This window comes from Coloeus monedula, assembly GCF_965178545.1.
Source record: "Coloeus monedula genome assembly, chromosome: Z".
NCBI classification, from domain to species: Eukaryota; Metazoa; Chordata; class Aves; order Passeriformes; family Corvidae; genus Coloeus; species Coloeus monedula.
In genome coordinates this window covers 46,258,267-46,273,646 of record NC_138822.1, presented here as the reverse complement: position 1 = coordinate 46,273,646, position 15,380 = coordinate 46,258,267, and the positions used below count along the sequence as shown (strand labels likewise).

The following is a 15,380-nucleotide window of genomic DNA, read 5'->3' as shown; positions in this document are numbered from 1 at the left end:
CCCAAATTTAACAGTTACTTCAGTTGTTCTAAACAGAAGAACTAAGTATGTCATGTGTTTGCCTCTTCATCTAAGTATCTTAATTCTCAGTGTACATACAGAGATGCAAACTGACAGACTTACTGTGCATTCAGACTGCACAACTACCTGATGAGCATGTGTAATTAATGGAGTGATGTGTGTACATGTCAATGTCTTCAGACAGATGCTGTTTCCTTCTTCCTGGAGGACGAGAAATGCGCACATATTCTCAGGGCCCTACACTATGAACCGTGTCTGAGAAATGTTTCGTAAAGGCACAGAATGAAATTAACATCTAAGCGTTACATGTAATTAGCGTAAACCGTCTAACAGAAGTAGAAGCAATCTCAGATTAAAGCATGTTACCCTATCTAGCCGATTAAAATAAGGATCTGTCCAAATGCGATCAGAAGTTTTTCTCTTCTCTTACAGTCCATGTGTCACTAGAGTGATTCAGGTTGAGCCTCAAGCGTATGTGGAAAACGAGAGTACTTGCTACAGTCCTCCACCCCCATACAGCAGCCACAGTTTTGCACATGAAACTCAGATTACAATGCAATCCACAGTGCAGCTGCGCACAGAATATGATCCTCACACGCAGGTGTACTACACCACAGCAGAGCCTCGCTCAGAAATATCTGTGCAGCCAGTGACAGTGACACAAGACAACCTGAGCTGCCAGAGCCCAGAAAGCACAAGCTCGACGAGGGATTTACTTTCCCAATTCTCAGACTCCAGTATACACTGCCTTGAGCAACCCTGTACGAAGTGGACACTCTCATCCTTTGCAGAAAAGCATTATGCTCCATTCCTCCTAAAACCAAGAGCCAAGGTAATAAGCGAACTATTTACCTGTTTTTCAAAATTAGACTTCTGCCTTGCCCAGTAAGAAAATTATCCCGGCAGTGGTATTAAATATAAGGCATAAATACAACTCTTGTGGAATAACAGTTTTTAATAATTTTACAGCTGATTTCTTACTTTGAAAGTTTTATGTTACAAGTGCTGTAGTTACATACTTCAAATGTATGTTACAAGTGAGGGTTCTGGTGACTTTTAGTAATATAAACTTGTGAATAAAGAAATTAAAGTAACTTTTAAACTTTATTACGATATAAATTTCTCATCCCTGAAGCAGAGCCCCTTCAAGGAAGAACAAGTGAGCTTAATCTTATAGTATGTACATGGTTGGAAAAAAGCAAGAAAAATAAAAAGCTTGAAAGTACTGATGGATGTTAATTTTGAATTTGGCTTTGTAGTATGACGTTATGAATGGTTAGTTCCTTTAAAAACCTAAAATCAAATATGTTTCTGTTTTCTATTGCAGATTGTGGTTATTTTTCTTTTTCTGGGTTTACTTGGGCTCAGCCTCTATGGAACTACCCGGGTGAGAGATGGACTAGATCTCACAGACATTGTACCACGGGAAACACGGGAATATGACTTCATTGCTGCACAGTTCAAATACTTTTCATTCTACAACATGTATATTGTGACACAGAAAGCAGACTATCCAAATGTCCAGCACTTACTTTATGAACTTCACAGAAGTTTCAGCAATGTGACATACGTTTTGTTGGAAGAGGACAGGCAGCTCCCCAAAATGTGGTTGCACTACTTTCGAGACTGGCTGCAAGGTAAGAGAGCATTACACAAACTTTTCTTAATTTGGGAGAAAGAACAATTGTTCACCCTGGTGTTGCTGCCTTGTTCAAATACAGTCACACAGTTAAAGACTGTGAGCAGTGGGGAGAATGCCTATGTGCTGCTTCAAACCCACGTGTGGACTCACTGTCACTTAAATTCTTTGTGTTTAAGTTTACTCCCCAGTAAGACAGTTTTGAAGCTTTAAGTGATTATATCCATGCCATTCATGTCTAAGCAGCTGATGAGGCATTATGCATTATGGCCAAATATGGCTCCCTGTCTTGGTTAAATAAATATTTGCTGAGTGTTTTCAGAGCAGTAAATGAAAAATCCCAGTCGGTGATGTATTCTGACACAGACTTAACTTTCAGCTCTTGAGTGGTCTTGCTGGGACTGCTGGCATGAAGAAAATTCAGTATGGCTTATGTGTTTTTTTGGATTGGGAACTTATTGCATATTCTAGGTTTCCAATCAACTACCCTCATCCTTTCTGTGGTGCTGCTTTTCTGTGCTGAAGTGTAACAGGGTGGGGAAAGATGAAGAGAAGGCATGGCCTTTCAGGTATTATGATGATAATTATATTGAAGTCAAGTAATTAAAGATATTGAAGATACTATAATTGCACACGTTGAGACAACTGGTTAATATTTAAAATAAGGAGAACTGTTACATCTTAGCAAATTTAACAGCAAACATACCTTGCCCAGGATTACTTCGGTCCTACCTGTGTCTTTCTATTGGAAAAATTTCTAGGAAGCTTTTGCCAAAAGAAAAATAAATGGTGCTGACCTAGTGAGACTGTAAATTTTAAATTTAATTGTGTACAGATGCTCACTGCAGCCAATGATTCTCAGAGATCATGTAGGTAAATTTTATTCGTTCTGAAAATATGTTGAACAATATTAGGAAAGCAGATGCATGTAAGTGACAAATCTACACAAAATGAGCAAGTTTCCCATGTGTTTAATGCATTGCTAAATAATGCAAAGCAGGATTTAGCTATTAGCTTTGTGGGTTTTTAATGGTTTTTAAATACATTGGATCCATTCATTGCAGTCTACTCACTAGAAGTTTTATTTAAAATATTTTGCTCACATAAGCACGTTGAACTGTAAGTGAAGGCATTACTGGCAGGAAGAAAATTCAGCATAGCTTAGATGTTTGCTGGATTGGAACCTTACTATACTTTCTAGACTTCTAAGCAATCGTCTTTCTACATGCTTTTCTAAATTTTCTTAAACCTCTTCTGTTTACTTTGTTTCTTTTGTGGTTATTTTTTGCTGCTGTTCCAAAACAGTAGGAAGAAATGTGTCTGGTGTCCCCCCTTCCGCTTTTTCCCCCTCCCCCATGAGGGAGATGGAAATCTGAGATTGTGTTCAGGAAGCTTTATTAGTGCTCAACTTCAGCACGGTCTGCCAATGATAAAGTCAGGAGGAGGTGCCCTTGGATCTGCTCCCTTGCAGGCTACTCAAAGTGAACTGCTGGAGGCTAGCCCACTTGGTGTTACTCCCAGGAGTACTTGCATTCCCAGTGCCCCTCTGTCAGGAGCATCACATACCTTCTCAAACCTCTTGCACTTTGGGTGCCTCCCTGTGCTCTCTGTAATCCTTTATGTCCCTCTTGTGCTAAGGACTGTTGGTGTGGCCAAGGTCCTGCATGTCTCCTCATGCTGTATGTCCGTGCTCGTGTGTGTTCTGTCCAGACATGCTCTTCTCATAGGGGTGTTCCTTTTTTGTACTTAGTTCAGCATATAGTTACTTTTCCCCTCCAGTCCATGCCTGCCTGTCCTTATTTGTCCTCTGCTTTTCTTCCACTAGAGGAGCTGTGTGTATTCCTGGTACCCAGGGTATACTGACAGGCTGCATGGAGCCTGTTACAGTAGATGTTAAAATGTTACAGTAGAATGGTCAGGGAGACTCCAGGAAGCAGTAGTGACTTGCTGTGGTCCATGTGACATGTGTGATGGAAGGCACATTGATTGGCCTCTTGATCACACACAGCTTTAGAATTAATCATTATGATTATTAATTAGTATTTAGGTCTGTATATTTACCTCTTCTCCGCATCTTTCCTGAGAGGATCACAGTTACTACAGCCCTGTAAAGTTGCAGGGCTGTCTTCACAGAGTGTGATACTGCATTCAAAGGGCTGTAAAGGAGGATATTGAGATGTATCAATAGAAAGAAGTTATGTTTTCAAGTGGTACAGGGCATTGATGTTACAGGGGGAGCTAGACTGTTGTACTAAAAGCTGCCACACTTGTCCTAGTTGGGGAATTATTTAAAGGTCCGGACTAATAGGCAGAATAACACCTGAATGTTACCAACTGTGGCTGGTGCCAAAGGAGTCAAGGGAAGGGAAGATGAAGATAGAATTTACAAACAAGGTACAGGCTTAGGCTGGATTCAGGGAGAATCCTCTGTGAGGTGAAACAGTTCTACTGGCATAGTTTTATGTGCTGGAAGGACTGGATAATTGAAGTAGGAACAGCTTTGAACTGCATGGCTAATTCCTGCCGACTTGACTGTGAATCCAGTGCCAGAGGTTAATGGCTCAAGGTGGCCTTCTGACACATACACATTTGTCCAGCAGGACGGATGCGACAACATGTGAACAAAACCATTTTTTATCAAGAAGGCATCTTTGGCTTAGCTGTATGCTCTTCCACATCTAATAGCAGTGGAGTGTGTCTTCTGCCTCACGCACTTCTCTTTCCAGAGATCCCTTGTACTTCGCTTTCTAGTATCATACTATGTTACCGTATTTTCTCTTACTGAAAATGCAACAGAAGAAAAGTTAACACTAATCACTCACTTCAGCTGTAAATGTTTTTGTTAGTGACTGAATGTAAATGAGGTAGCTTGGATTCCCTGATGCTTCTAATTAGGCTTGTTTTTTCAAAGGGAAATCTTATCTGGTGTTTCATGGTGGCAGCTGCTCACATGAGTCAGTAGGAATTCCTTCCTCACCCCCACTGCCACATTCTGCATAATTTTGGATGTTGTCACTTTCTTATGAAGCACTAAGCAAAAGTGACTGCTGATGTGAAAAAATCCCATCTATAAGACTTTTAAAATTCTCTTAATTTCTATATTTTTTTCTGCAAAAAGATGTCAGCAAGATACTTTCATCTTTCTGCCCAGAAATGTATCATTAATCCAATTTATAACAGATTAAATGTCTTTTAAAATAATTTTTATGAACATGTTTGCTTTGAAAGCAGCAAACTCCACTACCAGTTTTGAAGTGTAATGGCAAATTTTAATTATTGAAAGTTTGAAATTCTTCAGAAATTAAGTACAACTGACAGTGGTTTCTTGATATTCTTCCTGAAGCGTTTCAGTTTCAGCAAAGTGAGTAATAAAATGATCCAGAATGGAAAGTGGTTAAACTGGCTGAAGAATAAAGATGTGAAAGGGAAGCAGGGTTTGAAGGATGACCAAACTTGTGAAAACAGGGGAGCAGGGGGAGATGTAAGAGAGCTGATTTCAGCTACAGTAGTAATGTTTAAAAGTACGTGTCCTTTTTTGCAGCTTCAGACTGGTAATGTCACATGCCAATGGATTTATTTGTTATTGTGTCTGTGGAGCCCTGTGAGAGGGGTGGGATGTTTACTTGAAAGCTCTGACGTGCTGTCTATCACAGCAGATTGTGTGCTCCTCCTGCCGAAAGGAGACACTTCTACTGGAAGTTGCACTATTCTTAGGTCATCTCCTTTTCCATGTGCTTTTCTGACAGCCTCCTCTTAACTTCCCAAAGTCATTGTGTTTCTTGTCACTGATATGATAGCCCAAGTACTCTCACCTGGCCTCTTCATGAGAAACTGACATTGAGTTGGACTTAGCACAGAAGGGATGGATTGGTATTTTTGCATACTCTAACCAGTGTTTCCCATCTCTGTGATGCCGGCAAACAGTGCTTTTTTTAAAGGGAACCTCAAAGTCCTTTGGTGATGCCAGAAAACCTGATGGCAAATCGTCCTCCTCCTGAGCTAGTGCTAGAGGACTGAATGCAGAGATCTAGGAGGCTTCTTTCATCATTTGGTTCTCAGCCTGTTAGCTTCACATGATTTGACATGGTTTAGCAAGACAACATGGGAGGCAGTTTTCTAAGGAAGAGGGGACAAGTTGGTAAATGGGAAAGGGTACTGTGTCCTGGAGGTGGTGTCAGCCAGGTGCATTTTCTCTTCCAGTGCTCTTATCTCAGTACAGCTGTAGCTAACCTACCCAGCTTGCAGCAATAGTTTTCATTACAGTTCCTCAGGCCATCTGTGAGGTGGTTTGATGATTTCCTCCACCGCCACTCCCCTGGCCGTTTTCTTCCCTTCCCTGGACATGTGGTTTGTCACCTGCTTGCACAGAGCCTCCCTGTACTGGGCTGTGGCTTCCTGTACTAAATCTGATCCAAATTTCTGCTGTGAGGTATTCCCTCCCCCTTGAAGGGTGGCAAGGAGGAAAATAACAGTTGAGAGTGAATAGGTGTTGGCTGTGATCTTTACATGTGCTGGCAGCAGATCCCATGACTTGTATTAGCTGCACAAGTTGAACAGATGGAACAAATTGACAAAATCGTGTTCACTCACGCTGTGCTTGAGGAGCAGCTGAGTTGCTGTTTGAAGTTGAAGGTTTGAGTGTGTTTTTCTCCCCCCTTGTAGTGGAATTTCTGGTTATAGTGTAGAAGCTATTGCCCCAGTGCTCTGCAGTAGTCCAAAACAGTAATGAGAGCGGTGTGTGTCCTCCTCTGTGGCTCAGTGTGCTCAGCCAGGGTTTTGGTGAGGCAGAGGCGAGTAAGGAGAATGTTTCCCTTCTAGGTAACAGACTAAATGCCTCCTCTGGTTGTAAGGTGGTGAAACTGGATGGGGGCTGAACTCAGCCCTTTTCTGTTTTAGACAAGATTAACTCTTTCCCATACACTTCTCTAAGTGGAACGCTTAGAGAAGATCTTCAATTTCCCTTGAGGGGAAGCCATTTATGCCAGTGCACAATGCATGTGCACCTTGCTAGCTCAACTTTGCTCGTCTGCACAACCTGGGAAGACTCCTGGGGCTTCTCTCTTGCATTTCTTTGGTTCGCCTGTCTTTCTTTGGGTGAAATACGGGACATGCAACTGGTACTTCCTATACACTGAAGGAGCCCCAAATTTAGGAGGCACCAGGTTGATAATTTTCATCCTCATTTAGCTATGAAAAAGCATAATTATTCTTTCTGCTTCTCCAATTTGTATGTAAGAGTGGTTATTCACCTGCTTGTTCTGTCTTCCCCTTGCCTCCCTTAACTTTCCAGGCCTTCAGGATGCATTTGACAGTGACTGGGAGACTGGGAAGATCACTTACAACAGCTATAAAAATGGTTCTGATGATGCTGTTTTGGCTTACAAACTCTTGGTACAAACAGGAAACCCTGCAAAGCCCATTGACATCAGCCAGGTAGTGTATCAGAGTACATGCTGGTTGACACAAAAATAGACAAGTCATCAGGAGTGGGGGGAGGTGCAAAGGCTACAAAAGTCATAGTTTCTTTTTTCCAACTCAAGGAGCTGAATGTCTGAATTACATGTTTCTTGTATGGCCTCGCTGACTTAGCTGAAGTCACTTGTTAGCTGCAGTATGGCTTACGTTGCAAAGTGTTCAAATCAACATGGGGAATGCTAGTCCTTGATTGGTACTGGTTGGTGTGCATTTTTGTGCTCCTGTGCCAGACACGCTCAGTTTCCATGGAAATTGTTGTGAAAAATGCTTTTCTGCATCCATAGGTACATGGAGTTCAGTCCGATGCCAGACATTTGCAATAATTTGGTTTGTTCCTACTGATTTGTGCAAAGCAGAACATTTAAAAGAAGTTATTAATGAATCATAGAGGAAGTAGACTGAAATGCTTACATGCAGAATCATATTCTTGTACCACTATCACTAAACACATCTAAACTGCTGTAGAACTACAAATGGCAGTTGTTAGAGGTGACTAAATAAAGTATGTCTGAGGTTACCACAGCATATGATTGCATTTGCTGTAGCCATTTCTAGGTGGAAATACATTGGGAATGACTCCTTACCCTAAGATTAGATTTCAAACCCTGAAGAAGAAATTCTGCAATAATGTACCTTCTCCTCTCTGAGAGTCATCATTGACTCACTGTGCTTTCAGGCAAAAAAACAGTGTTTCTAATGAGCTTCTTGGCAGTTCTGCTTATCGTCTTTCTTTTTTCTTTCTGGCATTAAAGGTGACAGATTTACAGAGCAAATCGTTCAAAGTTACTGTAGTGTGTGAAACACACTGCTGTATAGCAACATGCAACATGCTGTCAGGTCTGAATGAAGCTTCAGCAATGAATTAGGCAAAGAAAGGGAGTTGAAGAGAAAACCTTCAGTGACATTTTGTTTAGGAGAGTGTACCAGGTACGCTGTGGAACAAATGCAATTGGACTGCAGCTGCTGATATAATTTCCTGTGCCTGGGAGGGAGAAAAGTGTGGTGCACCCACAGGGGTTGAGCGCTGTACTGTGCAGTTCCAGAGACAGCTTGAAGACATACAGTTGTTGCATATCCTGTGGACTAATTGAATCCAGATCCTTGGAATCCAATTTTTTTTTTTTTAACTGCTGTCACTGTTGTTTTTCATTTCATTAAAAAGACCTGGAACTGGAGCTGAGCCAGAATTTTAAATAAACAAAACAAAAAACCCCAGTAATATTTTTCACCCATGGAGTCCTCTGTCAGAGCTCTAGCTGTGCAGGATTTGGCTAACAGAACCCTGGAAGTGTACCACTGCTGTTTACCCCACAGATGCATTTGCCCACAGTGACCCAAATAACACAGGGCTCTCATCTGCTTTTTTGACGCTGGACATTTTCTGAATACATAGGTCATAGGAGGCAAGTGTTAGCAAAATTTATACAGATGTTGTTTTATTTTTATAGCTCTCCTCCATTTACTGGGTGGCATTTCCTTCAGTGTTAACAACAGAGGTTAACTGCACACAGACATGTGCAGGGACTCTTGCCAGGTTTTCTTTCCGTGTCTTTAAATATGTTGCTCCAACTTGGTTGTTTTTCATTCTTGGCTGCAGTCTTTCAGAATTTGTATTTAATTGGTTCAGTCTATTCTGGAACCATCTGCTGATTTAGTGGTTATTGTAAATATTATATGAGTGCTAATTTAAAAATAACCACTGTCAGTGCATTTTCTTAGATGTTGGTTTTGTTGTCAAACAATAGTTTTCTGCTAAGTCCCTTCAAGTGAGGATTCATATTCTCTTGCTTTTACCCTCCTATATTTGTGTTGCATCTCCAGGCCATTTGTTGAAAGCATTATGGCAAGAGCCCTGAAAGCAAAACTCATTCTGAAAGGCTTCTAATTTTTTTCCATTTTGCAGTTGACTAAGCAGCGTCTGGTGGATGCCGATGGAATCATTAACCCAAATGCTTTCTACATCTACCTGACAGCCTGGGTTAGCAACGACCCTGTGGCCTATGCTGCCTCGCAAGCTAACATCCGCCCGCACCGCCCGGAGTGGGTCCATGACAAAGCAGACTACATGCCAGAAACAAGGCTGAGAAGTAAGTAGCATTTCATCTTAATGTCCTACAGTTTACACGAGTGCCCCCACTCCTTCCTTCAAGCACCAGTAACTCTACTTGGCTGATGCTACACAGGGCTCAGAAGCATAAGCAGGAGAATACATTGTGTTATGCTGTAGCCATAGGAGATCCAAGCACCACTGCAATTGTGACACCACTGCAGGGTTTTATCATGTTGAAGAAAGAGTTATAGAACAGTTTAAAGCTCTAAAATTCTATAGTAAGCGTTTACCTTACTAGTGTTACTTGATAGTTCTGTCTGTGTGAGAAACTTGGGGATTTCACAAAATTCCTGCCCAAGTTATTCTGAAATTTCATTATTGAAATTCTATCATGGTTGTCCTCAATTCTTAATACCTAAGAAATTTTTACCAAGGTAACTCGTAACACCAAGCTACTGCACTGATACGGTACAAGAGCTACTTAACTAGGAGAGAAGTCTCACTTCAGGCCATTCACTGTTTTCCTGGCACCAATACCACTTGGCATTGCTTTGCTTCAGCTTGCAATTTATTGGGAGGATTGCTAGTTGGACACCAGTAGCGAACGGGAGAGAGTGTATAGGGGACAACTGGTGCAGTTGGAAATATGGTTGGATAGCCATGCTTCAGTGTATCTGAGCCCTAGAGCTTTGTGGCAGTCAGCCAAGTTTTGTCTTAATGAAAATTTATAGTTGAGATTATAATAGGGCAAATCATGTTAAGCAAGTCAACTGAATGAAGCTGCAGGGTCTGGAACACACAATGGCAGTAACCAAAAGCTTGTTGCAGAAGCCTTTTTTTTTCCTCTAGTGATAGAACAGACCTTGCATTAGATTAAAAAAGTAGTATGGAGAGTGTTGGTTTGTCAAATAATTAAAGGATAAAAGTTACGTATTTCCTCAGTAAGCCATTACTTTTATATTATGGGGGGGGGGGGATTCCACTAATTTCCATCAGTAACAGAATGTGGATTTCTGAATCTGAATTTCCAAATATTTGATGGAAATCTTAAAAAAGCAACCAACCTTACCAAGCCTAATTTTTCTCCAGTTTTGTGTCAGTTGACCCCAGTTAATCTCAGGGAAATGAGCTTTGATTTTGAAGAAACTGCACTGCATAAAAGAGGAGCATTTGGATAAAATTTTGAAATTATGTGATTGTCTATTTTATGCTGCAGTTAGGGATTTTTGACCAAGTATTCAGTAAAAAGTACCGCATGATAAAATAATCTTACATACTGTTCCCAGTTTCTATTTATTGGAGAGTTTTTAAACTACCACTCATTCCAAACAAGTAAAACTTAAATTCGCCACCCTTTATGCATTTTGCTGTGGAGAATAAAATGTTTTGCTAACCCTGGTCTCTGTGTATTATCTTCTTCCCAAACACGCATTTTAACACTGCTATCATTTTCCTAGTTCCAGCAGCTGAGCCCATAGAATACGCTCAGTTTCCTTTCTACCTCAATGGATTGCGTGAAACTTCTGACTTTGTGGAAGCTATCGAGAAAGTGAGAGCTATCTGTAATAACTACACCAGCCTGGGGATCTCCAGCTACCCAAATGGTTACCCATTTCTGTTCTGGGAGCAGTACATTGGACTTCGTCACTGGCTCCTCTTATCCATTAGCGTGGTTTTAGCTTGCACGTTTCTGGTGTGTGCCCTCTTCCTCCTAAACCCCTGGACAGCTGGGATCATTGTAAGTTTATTATAAGGGTCTTTGTTGAAGTCAAATTCCTTTCAGCATAGCTCTTGCTGTAGTCGGGAAGGTTTTGTTTATGTCTGGGCCTCTGGTGGAGTATGTATATTGCATCATTCATTATATATTTATTCAACTTGAGGGGGTAGGGTTCATGCTAAAGGTACAAACCTTAATAACCTTAATCTTCTGGCCACCTTTTTTGCAGGTTTAAAGGTTTCTTAGAAAGGTACATAAACTTTTACCCTTGCTCAAATGCACGCTAACATAAGAAATAAAGACACAGAAGAAAATTAAGAGCTTTATTAAAGTAATTTCTAATTCTATATACCTTCTCCTCTTTTGTCACATATAGTTATTTTTCAAGGCAGTTGCTTATGACTAGCTTGCCCGTAAATTTTCATAGCAATTTCTGAATGCAATCTTTCTGGAAAAAACTGAAATGCTTATGTTGTACGGTACGCACAGTGGAAAGACTGTAACTGAGCTGTCGAGGAGAAAGAGCATAAAATTGTAAAATGCAGAGAATACTCCTCCATGGTTTCTGCAAGGCACCATAAGCCTCTCAGTAAACATTCAAGTTAAATTGAATGATGATGGTCCTATGTTTAAATTCCATAAACTATCGTATGGTTTATAAAATGCCAGAAGTAGAAAAGCATAAAACAGTTACTAGTTTTTGTAATGTACATTTATATGACAGGTATGTTAAAAGGTAAATGTTTAGTCTAGAATATTTTTCATAGCACTTAATCAAGCAATTTATGTTATTATGCTTGATTCATTAGCTTATAAAATCATTTATTGTAGTGCACACTTTTTTTCCTTTGGAAAAGGCGTTTATTTTCAGAGTCCACCATTGCTTTTATAAGTGTGCCTTTTTTTTTTCCCTGCTTGGCTTTAGCTACTTTTAAAGTTGATTCCCCAGATTTCCTCCCCTCCCTTTTCCTCAGTTTTTTTTTACAAGGTAGATGAAAGAAAAAGAAAAGCTTCCTCTTATATTTAACTGTTCACTTTGTCCATGTCAATCCCCCCAAATATCTTAAAAGCTCAGAGTCCCTCTGTAACCTGAGACTCATTAGCTGATTATGGCATTCACTTTCTTCTGGGCTTTAGACATCCTTGCTTGTATTTGCAGTTCTACAAAAGAGAGTTCAAATACAGATGGTTGAAAGATGCTTTTTCTGGAAAGATTGTCTGAAAGGCAGGTGAAAAAGAAAAATGTACCTGTTGGGAGTATCCATGATAAGGAGGAATAAATGGTTTTTCAGCTCACTGATGGATTGTAACCAGTACAAAGCTGGTACTTCTGTTAACTGGTTCTCAGGATGTAATTTAGACTGGCTATTCAGCATTCATTGCCACTGAGAAAAATGAAACAAGTAAAAGCAGCTTGTCCTTGTGAATATAGGATGGCTTTGAGGAATATGTCTTATGGAACCATGTTATTTTGAAATATCTTTCTCTTCATTGTCTGGAGTATAAGAAGTTACTAACAGATGTTTGAAATCATCTAGGTGGTGGTGCTGGCTCTGATGACTGTGGAGCTGTTTGGCATGATGGGTCTAATTGGAATAAAACTGAGTGCAGTGCCTGTGGTTATCCTGATTGCTTCTGTTGGCATCGGTGTGGAATTCACCGTTCATGTTGCTTTGGTACGTAAAACCAAGAAACATTTAAAAAACATTTTAAAATAAAATGGTGACTATGTTCAGATCACAAATCCTTACCATCTCTTACCAGTGACGTGATTCTCAGGAGGAAAATGGTCACAGTTTTGTTTAACTTTGTTTGTCTCAATGGAACAGAGCGGATCCTGATGAGTTCCTAACTATTGAGTCAGTCTCCCAGGAGACAAGAGAGGACACATTAACTGTGATACCTGTTTGTCTGATTGATGCAAGTATATAGAGAAAACAGAGATCTTAAATCACCTTGCTTCAGTCCAGACTCTCATGATCCTTGTCTGAAGCCTCATTGTTGTTTCTTCAGTGTTACACAGCTTTGTGTTCCTTCTTGCATGTAGATTCTCTACCTTGCAAAAGAGAATTCTTCAGAGGAGATTTTCAAAATCAGATATTGTGTCATTTGGTACTTTTGGACTTTTCAAATGGGAACATGTTTGAATTAGCATTCCATTTGTAAAATCTGCACCTTCTTTTCAGAAGCCATTGGCTAATAATAGTGGGCACAAACATGCAGTCTGTAGGAAAACATTTTTCTACTGTTTTTCTAGTGGTTTAGATGATGTACAGAGTTAGGGTATATAAAATATCCCTAAATGAAAAGAATCATTTTGAGAAAAACCACAGTGGAAGTAGGGTAAGGTTAAAGTGGAGCAATTGGGGTCCTTCAAGTGATGACATCTTTTTTTCCCCTGCTGCTACAGGTAGTTAGACTTTTGGAAGTAATTGAGTCTGCTAGGACATGGAATAGTTTGGGAAGTGTTAGAAACTAATGGTGTAGAAGAGGAAGAAAAATGACAGCTTCTTAGTATTGAAGATTTAAAACAGGAAAACTGGAATAGAAAGGGACAAAACAGTTGTTTCTAGATGAGAAGAAACTAATTTAATTTACAGAACTTTACGGGTCACCTGTGCTTGAAGGTAATCTGCCAAGCAAACTGAAAATAGTGGTTTTCTCATATTGACACTGGAGATAAAAACTTCGGAATACATAAACAGTCAAATCAGTGTTGTATATACAAAAAAGGCAGTGCTGGAACTTTTAATACCAAAATTAATTAAGAGTGATTCACAATCCATTTGTGGGTCAGTTCTCTGCTATTGCTTGTGAATTGTGACCTTTGTTTTTTTTTTAGTTCTGGAGAAGAGAGACTTAAATTCCAGTACTGTGAGGAAGATAGCTGCTTCAGCACATATCGTAATAGCCAGTAGGGAATTAACCAAAGAGAGCCCTTACTAATCACAGGAAAAAGATCAGCCAGGTTCTTGTTTTCTTAAACCATTGAGTCATACACAGAGTAGACAATTTCGTAACACACATCACCATTTGAGTGTTCTTGATACAGCTTGTTCATAAGGAGCTGGAGGGATGAAGGCAGTTCATTAGTCATATTGTTGCTCAGGCACTACCATGTTCAGCACTATTCCTAAGATAATTTTTTATGTACAGAACTAGCTTTGAAGTACTAAAAGTTTAAAAACCTTTCGGTTTTGAGTGAAAGTGTTAAAGTCATAGAAGCCATGGACCCACAAGAATAAGAGGAGTAGCCCTGCAATTTTCACACCTGAAGTGCTTTCACCAAGACATGAATTCTTATCAGGTGGAAATAAGGAAAGCTGGAGACAAAAGGCTACTGCTGCAAGCAGGCATTGCTTCCAGTATTATCATGGTCTGACTCTGTCATCAGTGCTTGCTCTGGTTGTGTGACCTCAGCAACTTCTATGTGGTATGACTGCAGGTCTTCTCTCAAGGGTCAGCCAGCTACAGAGATAAAACTTTGATAAACTGTAGTTTGGAGTAATTAACTGATGGAAAACTATGTGTACTAGGAGAGAGGCTGTTTGGAAGGTTGTATGCATCAGTCTAAGGAAATGGACTTTTTTGTTTTACAGGCGTTTTTAACTGCCATGGGAGACAGGAACCATAGGGCTGTCCTTGCATTGGAACACATGTTTGCACCGGTGCTGGATGGGGCTGTGTCTACTCTGCTTGGCGTGTTAATGCTTGCAGGATCAGAGTTTGATTTTATTGTCAGGTAAAGTATTTGTGTGTGTTGACTTTCTTTCAAAAATAAAAAAACGTGCTTTTAATTTTTAGTCACTTCAGTGAATCTGTCATTTTGTTGCTATGCATGGTGTGTCAAGTATGCTTACATCATGGTCCTGCTTTCCCTCTGTTTTATTAACTCCTTGTTACTTGCTAGACATGGTAGGGTTTCCATTGCTGACATTAAAATCTGTTCCAGGAAAATCTGACACTTAGCATGAAGGAACACAAAAATGTCGCTCTTTAGAAAGTTTGCTAATTCTGGGTTTGAATTAGTTCAAAGCATCTTGTATTGTTTAGTATTAGCTGCATCTGACCTTTAGCCTTGAGGTCCTCCAGACTTCTTGTATGCACAAGAATTTGTATGCAAAGGACACGCGAACTTACAAACACTCAACTGTGCTGCGAGTGACTCTCTCAGGGCCTTCTTTTTCTATCCTTATGCGGGGTTTATATAATGAGGAAAAGGGGGGGGGGGGCAGGTGGTGGAAAGAAAGCCCTATTTGGGAGCTGGGGAACCATAAATATGAACACAGAACTTCATACTAAAATTTTGTACAGCAAAGCCTAAAGGCCCTTCTGTTTAGAACTACAAGCAGGCTGTTTCTTGTGAATATAATTAAGAATGTGAGTTTGTCAAGTATAGAGGAAAGCAAGTTTTTTCTTCAGGGGAATTTGAGAAGTGCAATGAAACAGATCCTATTCTATTCCAAACAACCTGTGGA

General features: G+C 40.1%; 1 protein-coding gene across 1 annotated transcript in view; it reads left to right on the top strand.

Moving 5' to 3' along the window:
• The window catches only part of PTCH1 (patched 1), a 73,130-nt gene that overhangs the window by 50,676 nt on the left and 7,074 nt on the right, over positions 1-15,380 (top strand). Inside the window, exons 14-20 of the mRNA XM_082301343.1 lie at positions 454-853; positions 1,349-1,658; positions 6,951-7,093; positions 9,039-9,222; positions 10,643-10,923; positions 12,441-12,578; positions 14,502-14,644. Coding sequence (XP_082157469.1) covers positions 454-853; positions 1,349-1,658; positions 6,951-7,093; positions 9,039-9,222; positions 10,643-10,923; positions 12,441-12,578; positions 14,502-14,644 — 1,599 coding nt within the window. The remainder of the gene's footprint in view (positions 1-453; positions 854-1,348; positions 1,659-6,950; positions 7,094-9,038; positions 9,223-10,642; positions 10,924-12,440; positions 12,579-14,501; positions 14,645-15,380) is intronic.